At 39.7% G+C, this 26232-nt stretch overlaps 1 protein-coding gene and 1 long non-coding RNA gene across 3 annotated transcripts in view; both read left to right on the forward strand.

Annotated features, from left to right (window-relative positions):
• The window catches only part of GLRB (glycine receptor beta), an 81526-nt gene that overhangs the window by 10509 nt on the left and 44785 nt on the right, over nucleotides 1-26232 (forward strand). For both annotated transcript variants that reach the window (XM_019521691.1, XM_019521694.1), the window contains exons 2-4: nucleotides 12854-12960; nucleotides 16070-16137; nucleotides 24837-25066. In XM_019521691.1, the coding sequence (XP_019377236.1) occupies nucleotides 12854-12960; nucleotides 16070-16137; nucleotides 24837-25066 (405 nt within the window). The remainder of the gene's footprint in view (nucleotides 1-12853; nucleotides 12961-16069; nucleotides 16138-24836; nucleotides 25067-26232) is intronic.
• On the forward strand, nucleotides 1286-1464 carry LOC109300847. Its single transcript, XR_002098343.1, has 2 exons — nucleotides 1286-1400; nucleotides 1434-1464. It is a non-coding gene; the product is annotated as an uncharacterized LOC109300847 (long non-coding RNA).

Consider the following 26232-nt stretch of genomic DNA (forward strand, 5'->3'; position numbering starts at 1 on the left):
GCCCTGGCGGGGGGTCGGGCTAGAAGATCTACTAGGTCCCTTCCGACCCTAAATCTATGAAACTTTGAAACTATGAAATTCAGTATCTAGTTTCTAGGATTTTTGAAGTTTTTCTATAGCTTAGGTTTTTCCCTAGAGTAAGTTTTTTTCTTCTTTTAATTCCCAATAATTCTGGTTAACATATATTGAAACAATTTGAAGGTTTTTAATTTTTTTTTCCTGAATATTTTGCTCCAAGTACAGGTGAAGATCATTTTTGCTTTGGATTGTAACATCAGACTTAAATTTGTATGAGGCCCCTCTACATGTGCAGGTAAAGCAACTATGAGATTTAAAGTCTGGTCCACACAATTGCACTTCCTGCCATGCCACAGGAGCATGGCAACTGGTGTGATTGTAGGATCATGCATTAGATCCCATTGCACTTTATCACCAGTGCAGGGGGATTTTGCCCAGCTCTCACAACTGCGACAGGGTTTGCATTGGGGGCAGGGTTCCCCATTGGCTGAAGGGCTTGCAGTGGGAGCAGTGGGAAGAATGCTGCTATCACTGTGAACCTGGTCAGCTGTGGGGCTTGCAGCAGGGGTAATGCTTGGAATGCTGCCCCGCCAAAAGCCTCATAAGATGCAGGGGTCACGGGGGGGGCAGTGGGAGCACCTTATGAGGCTCTCAGGCAAGGCAGTTTTCTCTCCGCTGCAAGAGCCACAGTTAACTAGCCACACAGTCGGGTCAGTGCAGGGAACGCTGCACTAGTTTGAATCTTGTCAGCTGTGGGGCTGGCAGCAGGTTGTGCATCCCTGTGGAGCACTTCGCTACACATTCAGTTAATGACAGGGTTAGAATTAGCTACAAAATTATTATGCATTTTCTGTGGAATAACTTTGTAGCTTATTGGTTGTTTAATCACAGCATTAATTGGTTGAACGTGTAGCTGGATCTCAACTTGTGATAAAACGGTTAATGTGTAGAGGGGGCCTAATACTCTAACTGACATCTTGGCCCTATTATACTAGACACTGTATAACCATATGGTACCACATCCAAGGAATTTCTAATCCTAATAAACAATATTATGGTATAGTTGTAGTGTTCATATAGCTGTGATGATCCAGGGAATATGCAAGGATCAAGGTTTGCTTTTATTGGATCAACTATGGATCAGCTATGGAGCTGTTAGACAAGGATGATCTATAATATTTACGTGTGGAGCAGAGAGAAGTAGCTATACACTGGGCACGTCTACACATGCACAATTATTGCGCAGTAACTTAAGTTACTGTGCAGTAACTGAAAGTTACTATGCAGTACAGGTGTATGTTTACATGTGTGCACCTGTACTGTGCAGTACCTCTGGTGACTTATGCTGAGTTGACCATAAATTTCCTACCTGCATCGTGCAGGTAACAAATTTGGTTTATAGTTACTTCATGCAGGCAGCAAATTTCCACCCACTTAGTTACTGCGTAAATAGTTACTGTGCAGTAAGGCACATGTAACTTTACTCCCAAGTTGGAGCGCACACAGTGCTACTACTCAGTAACACCTATACATGTAGATGCCGGTCTAAAAACCACTTACTTTGCAGTTAGTGCACATGTAGACATACCCACAGAGTATCAGTAGTAACTATAAACCAAATGCTACTACTTGGCCATTTCTGACAGCTACTTCTGATATCTTCTCTTCACTCTATGGTTTTGCTGCCCCTTCTACTTCCTTAAATAACTATTTTTATTTACATAATGCAGTTAAAGCAGTCATAGTTTTTGCTGACATTTAGTTTAGGCTGTATCGACATCTTTTCCAGACCTTTAGAATCAGTTTGCGACATGTTGTACATACATCATGTATGCATGTGTGTGTGTGCACATAACCTATATAGAATTGATAATATTAAATTATAGATATTTCAATATTATCGATTGTATATGGATTATATGCATGTGCACATGCACACAAACACACACATGCACACGTTAGTATGCGGGTGAAGTTACACGTTACACTTAGGCTATTCTAAGGGCACTTAAAATGCAAGTGTCTGTACCTTAAATCTTATTAACTTCTGCTAAGTGCCCTTGGAGTCCCTCAAAGTTATGCCACTTCAGGCAAGGCTTAACTCTTGGCCTTGCTACCTAGCTTGTGTTAGGGTAGCTTCAGGCTGTTCCATGGAAATAAAACAAACAATTTGCAGTCCTCAAGCATCCCGAGATACACTGCTCCAAACTTTAACACTGCTTAACATTCCACAGATCTAGTACGGTCTGTGCATAAGATATAACTTACCCTGAAGTTCCTGCAGCTGATAACCTCAGTGTAGGTTGTACTCAGAGTGGATTGATTTAAACTAAGGAATTAAATCATCATTTTTAATCAACTTTGCAATTCAGTTATTTTTTTTAAAACAGAGGTGACTTTTCATTGGTTGATATGACCATTAAAAATGTGGATATATGATTTAATGGAAACTTTTTTACCCATGATGTGTCAAGCAGCTGAATTAGGACAGTTGCCAGTCCATTAGGCTTTTGGGAAAATAAGATTTCTAACTAGTTTGTTCAGAGATGCCCTCTTCCTTATCCCCTTTTTACCCCAAAGAACAGGAATTTCTTTTAAAATATTCCCAGATAGAATCATTTTTACAACCTGCTGCATAGCAGGGATTTTTTCCTTTCCTGTTCACATTTGCTGAAATCAACACTGGAAGCTGCACACTGAAAAACATTGTTTCTTCCCCAATGCCTGTATTTGACATGAGCAACACAACATTGCTTCTTCCTAGTTGCACATCCTGCTTGACCTCCTTCTCCCATGTTTTATAACTACCCCTGTACATCTGCACCCACAGTCCACTCATACCTTTGGAAAAACAAAAGAACTACAAGTAATCCAAGACATTTGTTTGTATAACACACGCCTTTTGCACTACTGCAGGGGTGGGCAATTATTTTGGGCAGAGGGCCGCTTACTGAGTTTTGGCAAGCCATCAAGGGCCGCATGACAGGCAGCCGGGGGCAGATTAATATTTATTTTCTAAATTTTTTAGGGGTCCCGTGGGCTGAATGCAATGGCCTGGCAGGCTGCATGTGGAATGCGGGCTGCATTTTGCCTGCCTCTGCACTACAGGAATGTATTTATTTAGAAGCAGAAAAGGAAGCTGTTCAGAAAAGAAAGGATTTTTGTTTGTTTGTATCTCTGTCTGTGCACATGTACAAGGAGACAAAATGAAGCCATTTGAAGTGTCCAGAAGCATTTGAAAGCCTGGGCTGGTAGTAGGCATATCAGTGTTTTCCATAGTGAGTGGAGTAGTCATAATTTGAGAGCTGAGCCAACCAGAGCTCGGGTAGGGACAAGCTATAACATAGGAGTGAAATCACCAATGTGGGCTCATCCAAGTGATCTTGATGACAGATATGATGGTGTGTACTAGAGTCAGAGGCTTTATCCCAAGACTTGTAATAAATTTGCCAGTCCCTTGCACCCAGAAGAACAGCCTCTAGTCCCTCCAAGAATTGAGCCTTGATCATATTTATATATTATGGCCACAAATTTAAATGACTTCCTCTGGTTCTTTTTTGGCATATAGAAAATAATGCAGCCCACATCATAATGTTTTGAGATATATCTACATATTTATTGTTTTTATTTAGCTGTTGAAAGAGAATAGGCCTTAATATATTTTGCATTAAATTAAGAATTATTTTTAAGAACAATATAAATAATAACATCAAAATATTTTTTAATCAAGCCTGAATTGATTTCACGGGGCGGGGAGGGGGCATCTATCTTGTGCTTCTGTTCATTAACAGACCAGCAGTTTTAGGGTTCAGGCCTAGGAGTTTGTGACTGTTAAGAATAGAACCCAAATTACTTGAATCCTAGTCCTGTGCTTGAATTTCAAGATCCTTTATTTCATAGAATCATAGAAATCATAGTATCATTGAAGCACAAGGCTCAAAGGGACATCAAGTCATCATCCAGTCCAATCCCCTGCTCTAGGCAGGAACCCTTCATCTCATCAAAGAATGTTCCTTGCTCAGACTTTTAAGGACTATACTCACTTTTCTTCATGTGAACAGGAAGAATATACGACCTAGTAAATAAGATCTAGGAAATGCAATGTGGTTCTCCATAGTTTCTTACCAAGGAAGCAAGAGGACAAATCATAATCTGGATTATAGTCAATAGAACATTACCTTTTCTGAAGTTGAGAAATGGCCCCGTAAAGCCCTCCAGAGCATGTGAATTCTGCCATCTGCCAGCCTCAGAAGGTCAGAGAAATCAGGAGTGCTAAGGTCTAGTAAGTGGTCAAGAAAGCATACGTCATTCTCAGTTGGAACTTTATGAGGCTCTCTTGAGTTTGTGAGATTGTTGACTGACTGTGTCAGAATACATTACATCTCATTCTTCTGGGCTTACAAGACATACTCTGGGACTTATTGTCTTAAGGAATCCTTGCAACCTCAGTGAACTCTATCAGGGACCATACTTTTTGGACATAGCTATTGGGGAAGGATGGATAATGAATAATGCTTTTTATTCTCTCTTTTTTTTTCACATCTGCAATCTCCTTTCCTAAGATCTCATTATGCTCTGGCATCCATAGTTTTAGAAAAATAGCATGTATATACCCTTGCCATGTGGTATAACCATCAGGAAAGAAATAGACACATCCCAGTCAAGTTAATCCTTATGTCATTTCACAGCAAGCCACTGTTCTGTTGTCCAGACTGTGATGTAACACATAAACCCCACTGCCAGCATCTGTTTAAAGTTCACAGGTGATGATCTAGCATCATGTACTACTGTTAAAGAGCTCAAGAGATTAATGATAGAAATAAATGTCCAACATATACTGCTATATTATTTTTTAAAAATTTCTGGTAGCAGCACAACTAAAACAGCAGATTTTGATTCTATCTAACCAAAGGATATAGTGGAACATATTGCAGCATCTGATATGTCACTGTAATTTGCAAGTATTATCACATTTGATATGAACTTCTTTTCTTCTCCGATGAGGACATTCATTATTCTCAGTGGCGTACATCATTATCACTCCTATTATATGTACATGAAGAGTGAGAATCTGTTCCACCTGTTAGAGGAATAATTGTGATTCTGTTCTAACCTGCTTGAGTCCAAGGGAAACTTGTAACACAAAAAGTGAACGAGATTAGGAGGACGACATATTACAAAAGTTTGTGTAATTTTTTCAAGGACTTTGTCAAGGGGAAGTGGGATCACATTTATGTGCCAAAGTTCACTTAGTCTTTAAACATGCTCTGGGGGTGGGGAAGGGGAATGCTTTAATTAAAGTGACTCTGAGAGCCGCTCTAATTAAAGCACCAGCAGTGTCTTGTGTATTCAGTGTCCCACGCTTCAAAATGATGGTGGTGGCTGTGGCCATTTTGAAGTGAGGCCATTTTGAGACACAAAGGCTCCTGGAGTGCGCTAAGTGTCATGCTCCAGCAGACTCAATTAATTGAGTCTGCTCCAACACACTGTAATTACAGTGCATCAGAGCAGCATCTCTGGATGTCTACAGGCACCCCATGAATCTGTAATGAGTGGTTATGGCACTCACCTAAGGAAGAGGGGAAAAGAGAGTCCGGATTCAGTTTCCTCCTTCCAAGACTGCTTTTATATTCATATCAAACAATCACTAAATAAAGTAAGGAAATATTCCTGGAACTAGGGAGCAGCTTGCAATTCAAACATAACACTGGAATCTCTTACTATCACACTTCTGAGGTAGTACTGCCCTTATGGCTGCGTCAGAGGTATAGGTCCAAAGTGACTGTTCCAAATTTGGGTAACAGCTGATTGTTTAAAATATCCTTAATGCTGCTTGTGGAATCTACCATACTACCCATGGGGAAAAGGCCTTAAACCATTATGCAAGAGGTGCAGCAAAAATTGCCAGCATTAGTATAGATTTCCTCTGGTAGGTAGTGAGACCTGGGGAAGATCATACCAGCTACCTGGCCATGGGCATACGGCGATCTTGCAGGACTTGTATTTCTTTTATCAGAGTGCTGATCTGTCCACTTGTAACTAAACCAGATAACACTTCTATTTTGAGTCTGACCATCACCCATTTTATGACCTTTCACAGTTCTGCAACAATTTGCAGTGGGTTTGCTTCAATTTTACTTTTATACAAACCATCACTGTTCCTGATTTGGTTATGGGTCCATAATAAGCTGTTAATTCTCAGAGCATCAGAGTTAAATGAATTGGGAGATCCTTTCCAGGAGACAACAACCTCATTCCTGTTGGGTTGAACTACCTTGTTTTTAGTAACTTCTTCTGGTTTCTAATCTAGGGAAGCAGCTGTAGTTAATTTTGCCCAATCCCTATTGGTTCCCCAGATTACTTGTTGCCTTGCTTCTCTTATAAGCAGTTTTCCTCACATCGTGTGACCTTTTTACCTGGTTATCTGCATGGATCCCCCAGAAGCTTGTTTCTGAAGGAGACTCATTTCAGTTACTCAGCTACCACACTATGTCTCCTTCTTTTTGAGCCTTCTTCTTTCTGCAGTTGTATGTGTGGGTATACATGACCTGACATGGTGTATACCCACATTACTTATATAAGTAAATTATCTGAAGGAAATGAAGGGCTGTATTCTCATCATCCCCCTAAAAGTGAGAGCATATACAGCATTCATTAATTTCAGCCAGTTGCCATGAAGATCAATCCACAGCATGGGGAGTTACAATAGAGTTGCTGACACAAGACAAATCCCAGTCCTCTTTACCTCATGTTCACTAGCTTGTATGCATGGGCCCTTGTTATTTGGCAAATCTAATTTGCATATAGTTTAACTATGCACCTGGAACTCACACCTATTTGCAGTGATGACTGGTGGACAAAACTGGATATATGGGCAGTCCTTGGACTTACGACACAATTGGTTCCTGAAAACCATGTCTTAAGTCAAAACGTTGTAACTCGGAACTGATTTTCCCATAGGAAACAATGGGATAAATGGGAGATTGGTTCCTGAACCAAGGCCCAATACCCTATTTTTGCCAAAAATAACCCAGAATTTTGTACTCAATCAATTATAGGTGAGTCCAATTATAGGCTGTCTCCTCGGACCTATATTGTTCTACATCTTCATTAATGATGTGGACATTGGAGTCAGAAGCAGACTGGCCAAGTTCACCGATGATGCCAAACTCTGGGGTGAAGCATCCACACCCGAGGACAGGAGGGTGATCCAGACAGGCTCAGGAAATGGGCAGACGAGAACCTGATGGTGTTTAACACCGAAAAATTCAAGGTTCTCCACCTTGGGAGGAAAAACCTGCAGCATCCTTATAGGCTCAGCAGTGTTACGCTGGCTAGCACTATGGATGAAAGGGACTTGGGGTGTCATGATTGATCACAAGATGGACATGAGCCTGCAATGTGATGCTGTGGCTAGTAAAGCAAGCAAAACGCTGGCTTGCATCCATAGATGCTTCTCAAGCAAATCCCAGGACATCATTCTCCCATTGTACTCAGCCTTGGTGAGATGGCAGCTGGAGTACTGCGTCCAGTTTTGGGCTTCACAATTCAAAAAGGATGTGGAGAAGCTTGAGAGAGTTCAGAGAAGAGCCATGCACATGAACAGAGGTCAAGAAAACAGACCTTACGACGACAGGCTGAGATCTATGGGACTCTTTAGCCTGGAAAAGTGCAGGCTCAGGGGTGGTCTGATAACCACCTATAAGTTTATCAGGGGTGTTCACCAGGATCTGGGGGAATGATTGTTCAACAGAGCACCCCAAGAGGTGACAAGGTCGAATGGTTATAAACTTCTGTAAGACTGTTTCAGGCTGGACATAAGGAAGAATTTCTTCACTGTCCGAGCCCCCAAGGTCTGGAATAGCCTGCCATCAGAATTGGCTCAAGCACCTACTTTGAACACCTTTGAGACAAATTTGGATGTTTATCTTGCTGGGATCCTATGACCCCAGCTGACTTCCTGGGGCAGGGACTGGACTCGATCTTCCAAGGTCCCTTCCAGCCCTAATATCTATGACATTTATTAACTCTATAGCTACATTAATGTATTTATATTGTAAATGGCAATCATATTGATTTGGAAGGACTTCTTTGAGGTGACTTTGTTGGATTTTTTGAAGGGCTCTTGACTGGAGTCTTCTCAGGAGTCTTGGCTCCAGGTTTTTCTAGAGTCTTGTCTACTTTCTTAAAGAAAGTTTCCAAGGAAGTTTGGACAGATGTTCTCCAGGGAGATGGGTGATGCAGCAAACTTGTTCACTGGCATGGCATGGCATCAGATCAAGTGTTGTAAAGTCAAAACTGCCATCAGAAAGTTGAAATGGGGTGTCAATTTATAAACCTCGTAAGTGCGAAACATTGTAACTCGAAACATTGTAAGGTGAAGACTACCTGTAGTTCAAATAATGTGCCCAGCTTCTTTAAGGTAACATTTTCAAAAATTGCCTACATGGTTCTGGGGCTCATTGACTCTCACTGACAATTAGGGTCTCAAGACCAGAAGGGTATATCTATACCACTTCTGCAAATGAGGTGAAACCACTCTCGAGGTGCACCCCTAACAGCCCCTTTCCAAGAGTTCCAAGAGTGTGCTTGAGGGCAGATGCAAGGGATGCTTCCAAGGCAGTTTCACTGCCCCATTTCTGGATTTGCTGTGTGCAGAGCAGGTACTGGTGGTCAGGACATGTCTGAAAGCTGTGTTTCTGGAAACAATATAGATATATGCCAAGTCACTTTTTAATACTGGTCTCTGGTCCTGAGCTCCTTTGGAAAATTCTATCCTCCTTGTAAACAAAGCAGGATCTATATTATCAAGTATCAGTGGCTGTATCTACACATTGCTGTGCGGCAATGTTGTTATTGCACCGTGTTTTAGTACAAAAACATGGAAGTAATTGCTTGTACTGTGCTGTATGGGCAGCATACAGGAAGATTTCCCCACTACATCACCATAGCGGTACACTGTAAGTGGGGAGAGCGCCACTACAGTAACATAGCTAGTGATCATGTGTAGATGCACCCAGTATGGCATACAGCATAAGAGCACAGAAAATTAGCATCTCAGCAAAACTAAAAAGGATGTGTGTTGGCAAATAGAATCTACTAGAATTCTAGAATTTTACAAATAGGGTAAAGAAGGCTGAGTGATTTTTTTATTTCTGCCCTAGTTTCTCCCACTTTAATTCTTATTTGCTAGTCAAGAAATATCCTGGGGAACAGAAGTAGCTAGAATTGGAGGATCACAAAGTACATCAGAGAGTGAATTTCTAATTTCTTATCTCTGTATGCAGCAACTGCAAACAGTTTCATGGTTCACTTTGTCCAGAGATGAATGAGTGTGATTGTGTGCAAGTGAGAAATAGATAACTCCATGACACTTTTACATGATTAACCAAGATTGTACAAGCCTTCACAGATATCAGTGTAGCATGATGCTGTTCAGTACTGAATCAATTGACTCTTCCAGATACCACCTGGCATCCTTTCTTCATGCTGTTTTCCTTCAAATGAGAAACAGAATGGTCTCAGGAATTTGTAAAGGAAGAAAGATTTCTCTTTCAGTTTAATGTTATTTTATTCTGTGACATCTGCAAAAAGAAAGTAATCCAAAATTGTTGGATATATTTATACGAGATACTTTCACTGGTCATAGCCAATGATCAGTAGCAAACACAAACACTGAAAAAATGAAACAAATCTCTTCATTTGATCAAAACCTCTCAGAATCTCTTCTCTTCATCAAAATTAAAGGTAGGGATTTGTAAATGTGATTCTTGAGAAATTTTTAGAAAATGGAAGGCCTTTCTCACCCTCCTTCATCCATTACTAGAGATGAGTAAGATGTATTTTAAAAATGTAACTAAAGGAGAAAGAAAAATTTTGCAGGAGCGATTGTTGATGAATACATATTGAATTCAACAATCAATGAATATGTGTAAAGAAAAAAATGAAAATAAGCATTGTATATTAATCCGACTGAAGCAGATGAAGATTATAAAGAATTAATATGTAATCTTAATTAAGATAGGGTAATAATATTTGTTTTGGGAATATTCTTGTGGTGGTTAACCTAATCTGGTTGCTGATGTTCTGATGTTCAACTTTATATCTTGATAAATATTTTTGTGTTATTTCACATTAGCAATGAGTGGTCTAAAACCAAAAATGAATACAAAAAAATGCATTTTATATTTGAGAGTGATAGCTATTCAGATTTTCTCCAGGTTAAATAGAAATTCAGGTAACTAACCTAGAAATTGTTAGAGACTTCCAAATTGCATGCATTTAATTTTGAGGTTATCTTTACCTTATATTTCCCATTTGTATTAGTAAGCTTTAGTTCTGTCATTGGATTTCCATCCCTGGCAATTTTCAAGAGCAAATTAAATAGAAGCTTGACTGGGTTGGTTTAGTAAGAGATAAACCTGGACTGAGCAGAGGCTGGACTAGATGATCACATGAACTCCCTTCCAGCCCTGCTTTCCTGTGATCCTATAACTGATATAATACCTTGTGTTATTTTTGGGAAGGAAGAATGCTGATTAGACTTATAGCTTGCCTAAAGAATACCTAATAAATGCTTTTCAATTTTAAAGGGAATTGAATGAATTATTATTATTGAAGAATGAAGGCCCACCTTCAGATTTCTCTTTTTCCCTCTGGCAGTATGTAAATAAAAACCTGTAGCACCATAATACATCCATTTCTTATACTACTTTAAGTTTAAGAGGACAATTATGAGATCTTGGTTGTGAAAGAGAATGCAATGTTAAATGCTATTGTTTTAAAATACAATTTTTATTATCTTTAGGCACCCAGATGACACATTTTAAATAAAAATATGGGCTAAAATATTATTCAGTTTCTTAAGAACTTTGCCTGTTAGGGAATTATCATGACATACAACTGCTGTAGATAAAGCTGGTATAACATATCTATGGAATTACACAATGTATCTTTGCCACAGGGCACATCTCCATGTGCATTTGCTGTGGCACCAGTTTACTCATGAATAAATGGTGCCAGGCAGATGTCTGTGCAGGGAAGCTGGAGCAGATTTACTGCCAATCTGCTTCTGCTTCCAGGGGCCCTGCAATGGGCCCCTGCCAGTGCCAGGGGGAGCTCCAGGCTTCAGCAGCAGCTGCCACTAACTGGCAGCCCTTTTGAAAGGCAGCCCTGCTCACTACTTTCTGGCCAGCCACTGCTTTGGGTAGGAGCAGCGTGTGCAGTGCAAGGACAGCATGCGACAGTGCTCTTCTCACTGCCTCTGCCTCCCCATGTTATGGCTACTCCTACCCCTACCCCTACCCCTGGCAGTGCCCCATGCTCCTGGCCTCCACACTGGTCCTCCTGGCCCACTGCATCGACTGCCACCTGACCCATGGCTGTCTCACCCCTCCTGGCTCCTCCATGTGCAGTGACTGCCTGTCTGCCTGCCATGTACCCCCCGCCCCCAGGGCTGCCGCTATGCACCTGCAGCCTCTACCCTGTCCACCTACCTGGACCCTACCAGGGATGCCAGTGATGGGTTCTAGGATGCCACCACCGGGGCTGCCCTTGTCCTCCTGGGTCTCCAGCCCTGCAGCCTCTGGAAATATGAAGTATCTCTATTTTTTAAGTGATACATAGATTTTACTTATTTAACACAATAGAACATTTGCATAAAAATATAGTAAAAGACCTGTCTGAAAAGCTATTTGGATTTTCTTCATTTTCAGTAAATGTTAGAACACTGGGGAAGTTCCAGAGGACTGCAAGAAGACTAATGTTGTGCCAATTTAAAAAAAAAAATAGAATAAGCAGGAGTAATTACTGACCTGACAGACCTGACATTGATCCTAAGGAAAATAATGGATTGGCTGATTTAGGCCTGGATTCCTAACAAATTCAAAGAGAACAAAGTAGGCAAAGCCAAACAACATAAGTTTTATAGAAAATAGATCTTGTTAGAATAACTGGATATGATTGTTATGACTTTATTAGTTGGGTAGTTAAAGGTAACAGACTGCTGCAAAGTGTATTTGTTATAGCGCATTATCTTGATTAATAAACAAGACTGATACAAAATTATTGTAGTACACATTTAAAGGTGTAAGAATTACTTAGATATTATGCATATGTCCTACATGGGTACAAGTGTACACTATTAGGCATGGTGTCCACTATGCCAAGTTATACGTTACTCTTACCTATCCTATGTTAACTTTTTTAATTTTAGTAATCATTTTAATTTAAAACCTGAATAATCATGAAAAGATTAATGTAGGATTTTACACTTCCTGCTGCAGAAGTAAAATGAGAACCAGCAGCCCCTTTTTAATAGCAAAGATTCATCGGTGCTTAACAATGAAGTTATGCAATGGCTCTAAAGCTCTGTGGGATAGGTGGCTCGTCCAATTGAAAGCAAAAGACTGCCAAATCCCTGTGTTTTGACTCCTAGAAATTCCTTGTCAGTTGGTTTATGTTTCTAATCTGAAAGTCCCTAAAAATATTCCAGTAGCTGTTTTCTATTAATGAAGAATTTAAAGCCTTTGTGGTATTTATGGTGAAAAGAACCAGTAGTGCATTTTCACTCTTTCTAGTTTTTTATTTTGTTTACAACCAGAGGAATTATTAGTGTTTTCACTGGTTTTTATAACATCTGGGAAAAATATTGAAATGTCACTGCTGTAGTGTATTAGTAGAATAAGACAAGTATTTTGGAAGGTTACTTCTTAGTAGAAATGTATTATTTGTGGCCTTATCAGTAACTTGAATGGCATCAATTTGAAATATTAAATGTAGATTTAAATTTGCAGTTCTTGCCATCTTAATAGTAACAAATACATTTTTTTTACAGCCAACAATCACCTGAAGACCTTGCAAGAGTACCTGTTAATTCTACCAGCAATATCTTGAACAGGCTATTGGTCACTTATGATCCCAGGATAAGACCAAATTTCAAAGGTTTGTCACATATTAGACATTTTCTATCATTTGAAGTTAACGTTTCTTTTTCTCTTATTCACAAACAGAAAGTCAGTGCCAACTAGATTTCTAAAAAAATTATGTAGGATCACGTTTCTGAAAAGGGTGTGAAATTGTTGAGATGCACATACCCTTTTCAGCTGATGGATGTTCCATGATGCTGATAATGCATAGAGTATGTAGGGTGATATCTTAAAGTTTTAATGTAATTCCTTTGTAATATTAATGAAATTATATAGGTTTTAGGAAAGATTTTTATTTAGTGTTTAAATATGGTTTTCAGTTTTAAGTATCTTTTTACGTACTAAACAGTTTTACTGACTTTTTATGTAGGTCATTTTCAGTCATCTTGCTTTAGGATGTGGGATGTACAGAATTAGTAGTTCCAAAATCAGACAGAAATTAGATGGGTGCAATTCTTTTAAATATATGTTGACAAACATTATTGATATACTTTTGAATTGCATCTGGTTCATGTGTTTATGTATGTTTTTCAATATACGGCTTTTTTTTTTCTCAAAACAAGTGAATTTTGTTCCCTGTTGGCAAATATAACTCCTTTCTACTTAAAGTAATTAATGGACTACATGTTTTCTACAAAATATCTAATAATTCACACAACTGCAACATAAGCACTCCAAGAATGAGATTCTTTTCCCCTGAGAAAGTGTAAACAAATTTATTATCCGTTCTTATATTGCAGTTTGTAACAGTGACATTTGCTCAGCTAAAAATTAACTATATATGTGTGCGTGTGTTTGTATGCTTGTGTGGAAATATAATCATAATACACACATATGAGAAAGCTACTCTAGAGAGCTATAATCTTGATTATCTTTCTGAGTAGACTTTTACCAATTTGCCATTATCAGCCACAGGATTAAAGCTTACCAAATTTTTCATTTATTTTATGCTGCCAGTCTTAAAAAAATATCAAGACTGAGGAAAAAGAAGACAACTGTTACATCAGTGTTTAGGAAAGTGGAAGAAGAAAAAAAAGAATATTTTTAACAAGTGATTACCCACATTAAAATATTTCTCAGCCGTGACTGATTTTCTTGGCCAGCATTTTGTGTCCAAACCTTTCAGGGACTGAAGTAATTTGGAGTATAGAGCATTCTTGTACTTGCAGAAGTTCTCAGTACAGCATAGCATCAATCCTATGCATAACATGGAAACCAGGCTTTCACTGGTCAGTGCTAGTAAGAAATAGCAACACTAAACATTAAATAGAATGCATATTTCTGTAATTGAGTACAGTGTACAGTCATCTCAGTGACTTGCAAGTGAATTTACAAAATTACAACATTGAACCTGATAAACTTAGTGCACAATCAAACCATAAGATGGTGTATATATTGCTTTTTCATGAATTTAATTCCTGAACAAATAGTCTGACTCTGATCTCAGTGGGGAGTTAGAGGCTGTATAAAAGAGCAATATAAAAACCTGCCATGTGCTGGCCCCAGCAATATAAAAACCTGCCCTGGTGAGCAGCTATTTGCCCTCAGGAGCTTCTGAGGCCCGGCCACTTGGTATCTGGGAACACTATCCCTTGTGCCAGCTGGATTGCTGAATGAGCCCTAACCTGGAGTGACCCCTGCACCCTCTACCCACTGCAGCAGTCTGGCAGTGGGGGCTGGTGCCTGGCTGTGATCTGCTGCCACCTGTAGCAGCATCTGCCCCCTTGGACCTGTTGCCCTATGGATGCGCCCCTGCCAGATGCAGATGGGGTGCCTCTGTTTTGCCAACTGGGCAACTATCGCCCAGAAGATGTGCTCCTTGTGGTGGCCTGCTTTGAACTATCAAAGCGTGTCCTCTTGGCCCCAAATGGAGCCACCCCACCCCCCTGCAGGGCCCACAGCTCCCCCCATAGAGCCACAGCCCCCCTATAGGGCCACAGCTTCCCCCTACAGGGCCATAGCCCTCCATAGGGCTCACATGCACCCCTGCGGGGCACACATGCCCCCCCTGCAAACCCACATGCACCCCACCATACAGGCCACATACCCCCCATAGAACACACATATCCCACCTTCAAGGCCCACATGCTCCCCACATATGGCCCACAGCCCCCCCCCCACAGCATCAGTGACCATCTAGGCACTCAGGGCCCTCCTGGCATCCCCCCCACCCATGGTGCAGAGATGCATGGCTCAGCCCCAGCCCCAGCTGCCTGCCACCTGGCGCTGCCTGTGTCACATTGTGCGGGCCCAGCCCAGCTCAACGTGAGGCCATGTGCCTTCAGGCAGGTCTGGGCCACTTGAGCTGTCACTCAGGGTTCAGTGCTGCTCTCAGGGACCATATGTCATGCTAGGCCGAGTCCTGCCTCCGTGGAACTGGCCCGGCCTGATGGCACATGGGGCCTCTGCATGTACATGTGGGCTCGTCTGGATGCACCCTTTGTGTGTGTATGGGGGAGCAAATCTTAGACGAGTCTGTGTGTGCTGAACTTTTGTTTTGTTATGGGTATAGACCAGTTTTTAATCACTTATGCTGGTAAAAGTATAATGTCCCTACCTGGCCTTAGGGCACAGTGAGCATGGTTGAAGAAGAAGCAGCAAAAGTAGAGCATGTCAATGCCCTGACAAATTTTGGTTTCTAGAATACCCTTTTGGCAAGCTGGAGTCTGCAAAGTAGAGAAGCCTTGTGCTAGGGGCTGATAAGCTGTAAATGGGGTACCTTTAGCCTCTACACAGACATACTTACACCATATGATAATAGAATAATTATGGGAATTGAAAAATGTACAAAGTGCACAAATGTTTTCTCTTTAAAGCTCTAGGCTAAGCAGTTGTTCTAGATTCTTATCAGTAACATGAAAATAATTCGTATAAGTCTCAGTTACTTCTAGTAACTGTAGAAGAATTAAATACCATTTCCACAGACCAGCAAATGCTTTTATTCATATTTACACAAAATGTACTTTGAAATTATCTGGCTTTGAAATGGCCTTTAGGTGAGTATAATTTATGTATAACTTAAGGACGCTCTTCTACTGCCAGGATGGTATACATTTTCACTAGTTCAGAAGAGGATTGCCCTAAATGTAGAACAATAGAGTTAACTTTTTTTCTTTTTTTTTTAGGGATTCCAGTTGATGTAGCGGTCAACATTTTCATTAACAGCTTTGGATCAATTCAGGAGACAACTATGGTAAGAGTATAATTTGATGAATATTTACATTTTAACTCATGCAAAATTTCTAATTAAATTCAATTGAAACTTAACCTTTTCTAAGCAGTGGATTATGATTTACACATATAAATGGTTACTTTGTTTATGCACAGACAGATTGGGATTTATTGAGGGACTGGCTATCTTTATGCCATAAAAATAGCTCTATCTGTTGTATTAGTTATTCATGAATAATTCAGTTCATTACTTTTTAGAGGATATGAATCTGAAAGCAAAAATTTATTTGAAAGATAAAAATAAAGGAATGCTGTTGGATTCTGAAAAGTGTGAAATATGGTTTTATTTTAATTAAGCTATTCAGTTCAGGAGGGGATAAGGTCTGTTAGCATGAAATTAGTGACCTCTTTCAGAGTAATTTTGTCGCTATTTGTACAGTTATTAAGGAGAGAGATTGGACTAGATAAGGGAAATAAGTGGCTGTACCAAATATAATACATAGTATATAAGTTATTTAATTTCTGCAGGAGCCTGAGGATATAAGTAAGTACTGTGGAAATATAGAAGAAAAAGTAGAGGAATAAAGTATCCATGCAGATTTGAGAACTCTTTCCTTTGTTTGTTATAAAAGATGCAAGATAGTAAACTGAGGACTACACAAGAATACTAAGGAGATACAGCAATCAGCTAAAGGGATAAAGTGAATGCTAAAGTTAGAGTTCAGTAATTGCCCATGTGAATATTCCCATTCAGGAATAAAGAGAGGTGGGAAACTCTTTTAATTTGAACTCAGGAAGAAGGTAAGACAGGGAAGCACCTTAAAAAATAAGTAGTTTAGGGGTAAAGTGATTTAAAAATACTTTATTCCTAAGTGAGTACATTCATGGTGACGATTAATTCATTTTGACTCGTGCAAAGTGATTTAACACCTGTAGTTGAATTGTTATACCATTTCTGAGCCCCATGTAAATGACCCTGTATAGCTGGGTTTTTTTTCTGACTGCCAAAATGAAAAGCACTCTGTTATGGACAAAAAGTACTAGGTCCAAAAAGGGTGCTTAGGAGCCTATCTAATGCCTATGTTTCTCTTGTGTAGCCCTCATTGAGGGTACCTAAATAGGCATTGGGTACTTCAATACTTCTCTGGACCTCGCCCCAACATTTTTGCCTGGTTTTGAGCAATATGTAGTATCTTAGTTCACATTGACAGAACTAATATGAACAACTGGCATTTCAGTTAGAAGAATTAGGAATTTTATTAGAGAATAGGGACTCTGTTTTTAAGGATTTTCCATTTTCTCCAGTCTGCTTCAGGCTTCTGTTCCTTGCTGGCTCCATTCCACTTGTTAGATTCAGATGCAATAAATATCAAGGCTAGCAATTTGGTATTTGGACAAGTACCTGTAACTTAAATACAGCACACTCTATATCTGAATCATAGAACGCACGGACCATTTTGACGGCTGCATTCCATTCCAAACTCGCATCTAATTTACTTTTCACTCTCACTTTTTACATTGTCTCTGTATACTGATTTCCAGATGTTTTTCTCTCAAGTTGAATATCTCATTTTGGATCACTTCCCCAGATCTATTACCTTGCATATTTAAAATATGAATCTTTTAATTTTGATAACATTTTAATAATTTTAAGTCCCATTTATATTATAATTCTTTCCTCAGTCATGTTTGCAGCTCTGCTAATATCCTGCAGGATTGCAGTTTTATCTCTGAATTTCATCAGTTTGCCTTTGTTTCCTCATCTCTGTCACTTTCTTCTACTTTGGCAATCCCTCACGGTCATGGGACAATCATGATTGTCTTCCATGATTATCTTATCTGTGGGTCTGAAGATGGCTGATGAGGCCAATCTGGGATCGACAGACTCTGCTGCAACCTGGGCATGTGTTTCTATGTAGGGTGGGTGACTTTGGATTCTTGATTCAGCCTGTGACATGCTGTTTCTGCCGCTTCCACTTTTCTGTCTCCTGTTCTCATTGTAAGGTTTCAAAGTACTGACATCCTTGCAGCAGACTCTTCCTCCATTTGGGGTGGGGTCCTGTCACTCTAGAGGACTGTATTCAAACAAGACTAATTATAACAGAAATACTAGTCATAATCCACTACATTCCACCCGCCTCAACTCTACACATTAAATTCTGATATCTTCAGTTATCATTTGGTAATAAATATTCAACTTGCTTAGAATCTATTAGAGAGTGCTATTTCAAATTATTTGTTAAAGCCAATCATGCATAACCTATCATTCGTCTATTGCTTTCATTTGGTAATTTTTATTGTCATATTTGTTCTGCAAGAGCTTAGCTTTTAACTCTTGTTATGCATTGCTAAAGTTGATCAGAAAATACACTTTGAGATTTTGACAGGAAAGAAAAGCAAAAATGTTTTTAATTAATATAAATTATTTTTTTTTAAATGTGGGTCAAACAAAATGTTTCACATCAATAATTTCAAAATGGCAGATTTTAATTTTTATTCTCTTATATTTCTATAGGATCAAGAATGCTTCAAAATGAAAAGTAATTTGACAACAAAAATACATTTTTCATTGTACAAGTATCAAAGATGGCATTTTGACATCTTTTTTTTCATTTTTTTCCTAAATGAAATTGTCAGAAAAAATAATCAAAATGGTTTGTATGGCACCTTAAATTTAACATGTGGCCAGCCTGACAATCAGCTGATTGTTGGTTCAGGCTGGGGACGCAATCAGAGTCTGAAACTAACCCCAGTGCAGTCCCCACTGTCCAACAACCAGCTGATTATTAGCTCAAGACAGAGAACACAGGGTCCCAAACTAGCCCCAGTTTGTGGTCCCTGCCTGGCCAACAATCAGCTGATTGTCATCTTTGGTTGGGGACCTCACTGGTGATGTTCCAACTAGGCTGACGGTCAGCTTCAGCCGGAGACTGCGCTGGGGTGCAAATGGGCTCCATTGCAGTCCCCACTGGGACAACAACCAGCTAATTGTCAGCCCTTGCTGCAGACCTGAGGGCACCCAGCTTTCAACTTCCTGGTTCATTGGTAGGTAGGGTACAATTAGGATCTGATCCCCTATCCCAAAATTGTACCTCCCACCGTGCATGTCTGGCATGGCAGGATGCACAATTGCTGGGATTGGGGAGCAGATCTCCTGGCTCATTTAAATGAATATCTGCCAGGGGCCTTACTCTTAATATCTTCCAACCTCTCTGGTAGTCTGTATCAGGGTAGCCATCCTCATAGTGAGAAGGTTCTTCCTAACATCCAACCTTAATTTCTGTTGTGACAGATGGGAATTCTGTGTTTGGCAGGAGGGAAAGAGTGGATCCAGGGAGATAAATCATAGAAGCAGATGGAAGTATTGTTGCTGGTATCTTTGATTAGTCAGGGAGCAGATGGATCCTTATTTTTCAAGTAGGTGCCTAGATCTAGGTGGAGAAGAGGTCTGTTGCTCCTAACAAAGAGAAGGTGGCCTAATATGCTTTCTCTGACCTTCTGGGAGAGTAAGAGTCCCTTCCCCCAGCCACAGCTATTGCGAGGCATGTTACAGCATGTCTGTAGTTCTAGACATGTCATGGCATTTCTATAGATTTAAATGAATCCTAAAAAAAGAGGGAGGGGAGAAAAGGGTTGGTATGTGTCTGGAAACATTAGAGATCATGGTGTGGGGCTTGTGAAAACAACTATTCCATATTTGGAAATGGTTATAGAAAAGTATCTTTAAGAGCAGATAGACATTAATAGTGTGAGGGCTTTGGTACACATTATACTTTAAACCTCTCAAATGTTGATCAGTGTTAGTGTTAGCTTGAATTTAGAATAATTCAATGTTCAGGCTAAAAACCTTCTCCTACTGTCCCCAATCTGCACAGATGTGACTGGCTACTAGAGGCTGGTGAGCAGGGGCCTGACTAAGATCTACAGCTGTGAGTTGCCATTACAGGTCTGGCAAGCCAGGACAGGCTCCTTTCCCTGTTCTAGGTGGGGGTGGGTTGCAGAGGTGGTTTGTAGGGAGGGAGCATGAGGCTGGAAGGGGGAGAGTTTTAATGATGGGGACTGGATAGTGAAATGGGAGGTGCAGAGGCAATGAGTGGGAATGGCAGCTGGGGGACTGGGTGGTGAAATTAAGGAAGTAAGATACTGAAGCCACTAAAGGATAAAATAAAAGAAGACAAACAATAAAGTAAAAAGAAAGGGTAGGTAAATTAAAGAAAGTCTCTTATTTTAATAAATTGGAATTGGGACTGGCATTGGCATTGGGCTTGGGATTGGGTAGCCATATCTCACAGGGATATTGTCCTTACCCCAGGATGGAAATCCCGGTCTTGCTCCCTACTTTGCTCCCTTCTCCAGCCCCACTAGCCATCCCTCCCAGACTGGTCTGTGCCCCTGTGAGCTGCCTGCTAAGTCAGACCCCCAGGGAAGGGAGGAGGAGTTAACTTGGTGTCAGCACCACCCCCTAGGCAGTCGAGTTCAGGGGGTGTAAAATTTGTCCATGCAGAACAGGAGGGTCGGGGGAGGGGAAATTGCATCCTGGGATGCTGGAGGACTGAAACTTAGGTGGTTTATCTCTGTGGAGCAGCCACACATTCATGGGACCCAAACTGTGTAACACAGATCAGAGGTAAACCTGCCTTGGAGTGGAGTAACTCTGAGATGCAGAAAGGGTGCTTAAAAGAAGTTTACATGTCTTAACATGCGGACAGTCCAAGGGTTATGAGGTCCCTGTGTTGCTTAAAATTACTATGCAACAAAGCCCTCAGACCTGCAGGTGATGCCTGCCATAGATGTGTGACACTTTTCCCAACTGAAGACCTATTCCTAAAATTTAGAACTACTTTATCCAATATACGTCTCCATGTAAGGAGAAATCCTTGGTCTGTGGAAGTCAGTGGGAAGCCTCCCCAAAAATATGATTCTCATATAAGTCATATTTTTATTCATATTCTTCTAAGACTTAAGGCAAACTCTGACTTGTTTGTTCCAATTAAATCAAGTAAATATTTACATAAAAGGAGGGGGGGGGTTTCCTAATGTTCATGTGTTTTAAGAAAAGCACTATTCTATTTCTTTTACATTAATTTTAATTGGTATTGGTTTTCTTTTCCTGTAAGCATGGGAGTTAATATAAACATAGCCCAAATTTTCATAAAGTCCAGCAGTTTCTGTTTTGCTGGGAAGACAGTAAACTCATCTGTATTGTGTGTCACAACCTGTACCTGGGTCTGGCCATATAGTCACTGTTCAGAAGCTTATACTTCAAATATTTTATAGAAATAGGTGCTCTCTAACCCTTCTACCTGCTTGTGTTTCATAGGAATATCTAATACAATGTAAATTAGTAGAAAAAATGTCCAGTTCCTCCCATCTTAAATGTTAATAAGTAGCTATTATTTTCCTCTTTACAATGAAGAGGTGGCTAAATAAATTGAAATCAACAAGGGGAAAATTTCATAGATTTCATAGATTTCATAGATTAAGGGTCGGAAGGGACCTAGTAGATCTTCTAGCCCGACCCCCCGCCAGGGCGGGAGAACAACAAAAAACCCCAAAAAGAGAAACGGGACTCAAACGAGTCCAGCCAGGTAGGCATTTAATTTTATTCTCTTCTAAACAGGCTTATAAGTATTGTGTGAAAAGGCAAAATGTTTATTATGCACTCTCTTCTCCCCACCCACATTGCCTAAATATAATGGGAGTACTTCAGGTTATGTTCCATTGCCCAAATTTAAGTGACTAGTTAAGCTCCTCCCAAAATAAATTATGCTAGAAATGCTGATGTATCTTTGGTTATGCTGCTACCAGATGCCACAAAAAATCATCTTCTACTAAAATAGAAACTTTTTTATATTGTTGCTTATACTGAGCCTGATCTTATGTCATAACCTTTTCTTTTTTTCCTTTTCTATTTGTACACAATCCTGAGATATAGGCTGGCTTCCCTAGCCTAGGTTCTCCAACCAATATTTTGTATTTATTTAGGTGGGGAGTTTTTCCATTGGTTTCAATGGAAACAGGATCAAGCCCTTAAAATGTTTCCTCAGAATTCGCTGCTTGATGCCTTTAAAGAATAAGGTTGTCATAATTATGAAGTAGAAAATTATAAAACAATACAGGAAGAAACCCTGTGTTCAGAGTTCACTAATGCATTCTGTGTTTTGTGTATTTAATACCTAACCTCTCATTCTGCAATGACTTACACATGTACCTTGATTCTGAATGCATAAGTTGAATCCAGGTTTTGGAACTTTGCCTTTACCACAAAGTAAAATAGCTTATCAAGGCTTGTAATTGGGATGGTGGATTTTTGGAGGAGATTCATTTTCAGTGTAATGAATAATGGTATGCTAGTGAGAATGAACAATGAGTAGTATTTATCACAAGTGGTTTAAAAACAATTAAGTCATTTCCACTGAGAAAATAAGTCCATATGGGATGGGAATTTCATAATGCAAAAAGTAAACAGAGCCATAATTATACGTATAATTGAACAGATGCATTCTGAGATAGAAATAGTGACTGAACACATTCAAATGCTCAGACCCCTTTTACTGTTCCAACAGTATAAAGGGCCTGTCATGAATTGCCACTTTTGAAGGCACATTTATCCTGGTAAAAGTGGGCCTTAGCATCAAAGCAAATAATACCTTGCATTCTTTTCTCCAACAACAGATTGTCAAAAAGCAGCACATCTCTGGTGGTAAAACTTTTTCAAAGGCACTGGATTTATTAACTAAACATGTCAATCAATAAATATTGCCTTCTTGTCCTGGATTTAGATTTCTGTCCAGCAACTTCCAATGACACTTGGAATGTGTCTGAACTGCACAATGCAGAGCAGTATAGAAATGTTCGAGTTATTTCTGCATGAGCTAACTCAGGTACCAGCAGAAGTATAGTTACAGGTCATATATTGCTGCTGGTACCTGAGTTAACTCATGTAGAAATAACTTGAACATTTCTATACTACTCTGCATTGTGTAGTTCAGACACATTCCAAGCGTCATTGGAAATTGCTGGACAGAAATCTAAATCCAGGACAAGAAGGCAATATTTATTGATTGACATGTTTAGTTAATCAGAACTCTGTACCAACAGGGGTTTACTGCCACTGGGTGCATCTGCACATAGGCTTTAGCCTATTTTAATGAGCATTAAAGCATCACAAAAAACCGTGCTCTTTCACTAGTACACATTAAAAATATCCTAACATGCCTTTTTTTAGTACCTCACAATGGAGGTACTAAATTTAATGCACAGTACCAAAAGTGCATTAATGAACTTGTAGATGTGTTCTAATGCCTACGATAGAGGTAGGGTGGGTATGTTTACATCTCACTACATGGTACAAAATAGACACGGCCTTGATCATAAATGTAACAATTTTGAGGAGTACTTAAGCTATAGTAACAGAAGAGTGCTTTACAGGAAGACAGTAACTAGTACAGTAAAAGTTCTTTATTAAATCAGTTTGGCACACTGAGAGAGGAAACATATACCAAGAATATCCCTATTAACTGACAGTTCATCCATAACAGATTATTATTATTTGTAAAATGCTAGCACTGTCATAAATGAATCCCAGTGTTTATTGTCTAGTAGACAAACATAAAAAGATAGTCTATGGTAGGAAGCCCAGAGGCAGAAGTTGTCTTAAATAAAGAGTTTTTTCTTTTTTCCTTTTTTTAAACAGTAAGGCATCTCTTTCTCTCTTTTGGTAACCCACTCAGTATGTAAATAACATTTATGGTCTGTCTTAAACCTAAATGAAAAGGCAGCAAGGCTAAGAGGTAAGGCTAAAAATCCTAACTCATGTTTTGGGTCAGATTTTACCCTTGTATGCACACAGCCCTCATTGAGGATACAACACATGTGGCTATCATTTGTGCTCTTAGACACATGCTGCTGCAGTCCCTGAAGGCAACATTTGCTTCCCTCTGTGCCCAATTCCCTCTCTGGGCAAAACTCCTGGTGATTTCATTTGGATTTTGGTCAGAGTAAGGTTGTTGATCCTGGACCCTCGGAGATGCATTCTTTTTTAAATCGTGAGCATTGGGTTTCACTGATGTTACAAGATCCTATGCGTAATCCTCAGAGACCAAAGCTGTCCGGAGAGGTCCATTATAAGCCCTAAGGCTGCTGTAACTTACTCGAGGAATGTATGTAACAACATTCCTTCAAAATCTAGAAAGCTGTTTCATATTTCTTTGGGTTGTTGTTTAGAATCTGTTATTCTGTAAGGGTATTCTTTCTGCTCTGTTCTTTGATTTGACAGTGTAATGCCACATTGTTAGCATACCATAGCTAACTGGAGAATGTATTGTGGTTTATGTTTGTCAAGTCATAGGAAGTGAATACACATATAAAATACACATGGCATGATTTACTGATGCCTGAATTAACTCAGTATTATAAAATTATAAAAACACCTTCCTCATTTACTGTGGTAGATACACTGATATCCAGGGATACAAAAATGAGAGTGGATTTGGCCCACATTGTTTTAATTTTAATGTGGCTAATAGAGAAAAAAGACCATTATATAACACGCTAACAATTTATATTAAAATCAAGAATGATTTCATTGGTGTCATCTGAAGAACTATCATAGTAAAAGCAAGAAATCTAAATAGCTGTTTCTTGATTTAGGATTCCTTATGATATTTCCCCTGAGTTTTTATGCCAGACTAATGGACATTTACAAATTCTTCTCTTCAGGATTACCGAGTTAATATCTTCCTAAGACAGAAGTGGAATGACCCCAGACTTAAACTGCCCAATGACTGGAGGGGTTCTGATACCCTAACAGTGGATCCCACAATGTTTAAATGTCTCTGGAAACCAGATCTGTTCTTTGCAAATGAAAAGAATGCCAACTTCCATGACGTCACTCAAGAAAATATTCTTCTTTTTATATTTCGGGATGGAGATGTCCTAGTCAGCATGAGGTATTGTGGTATTTTTAATGATAAATACTTATCTTTTTTCAGTAGATAAGGATATCATCTTCCTGCATAAACAGATTCATATGAGATGCATATAACTTTAATGCTTAGTAATATGTATAATTTACATGTGAGAGACATGGATTTTTGTGAGTGATATCTTTTATTGGACCAACTTGCGTGTCAGTAATCTGATAACATCTCTTATTACCAGTTTCAATTTATGTATGGAGTGTTTCATAAGCCTTTGTTCTAGCTGCTATTTAGCTCTGTTGCATCTACCTTTTTCTCAGACACCTGAGGAAGGGTGCAGTGGTACCTGAAAACTCATATGTGTCCCTCCCAACTATACAGTTGGCTCAATAAATGCTATCACCCACAAAAATCCTTGCCTCTCATCTTTTTCCTGGATCCTCACAGCTATGTCACCCCAACATTATCATTTGCATGATCATATTTATAGCTGATATTAAATAAATTGTACATAAATGATTCAGAGAAAATTCTCATAAAACCATAGATTCTAAAGCATAATGATATTTTTACTAACATCAAGGTCTTTAAAGAATATATTTGCATTAGATCATTAGAGATGGAAATGACATATAAACCAGTATAAAAGACTGGAAGCTGGTTCAAATCTGTAATACAACACAAGTTTAGTGCATATATACTGCTTTCGAAATGTCCAAAACCAGTTTAAGATCAACCTGGTGTGGTCACTTTCTCTTTGGCAATTGCCAGGAAAAGATGCTCCTGAACAAGAGAATGACCCAATGCATCTGGCTGCCTGCTTTGCTACCTGCAAATGCAGTAAGACTCTAGGGGCTTATAAGGTGCCCAGAGATAAAGTGGTCTGGTATTTTAAGGGTGGGAGTCGGCCCTCTTAAAAGGGCAGAGTGCTGCCTTTATTATTAATGTTATGTTGTAGCCCAGGGGCTTAGGTTTGTGTTATTGTTTGAACTGGTGGACCAGGAAGAGACTAAATAGGGGAGGAGGAGGCCTCATTGGGGTGCATGATTGTGTAGAGCCCCAGGACCAGAGCAGTGCAGTCTCAAGGGCTGTGGAGAGCCCAGCACCAGGGAGGGCACAGCAAGAGGGCTGTGGAGAGCTCAGCACCGGGGGGTGTAAGCTGGAAGGGACTGGAGAGCCCAGTGCCAGATGGGCAT

Source organism: Gavialis gangeticus, unplaced genomic scaffold, assembly GCF_001723915.1.
Source record: "Gavialis gangeticus isolate Ggan-Ray unplaced genomic scaffold, GavGan_comp1, whole genome shotgun sequence".
NCBI lineage: Eukaryota > Metazoa > Chordata > Crocodylia > Gavialidae > Gavialis > Gavialis gangeticus.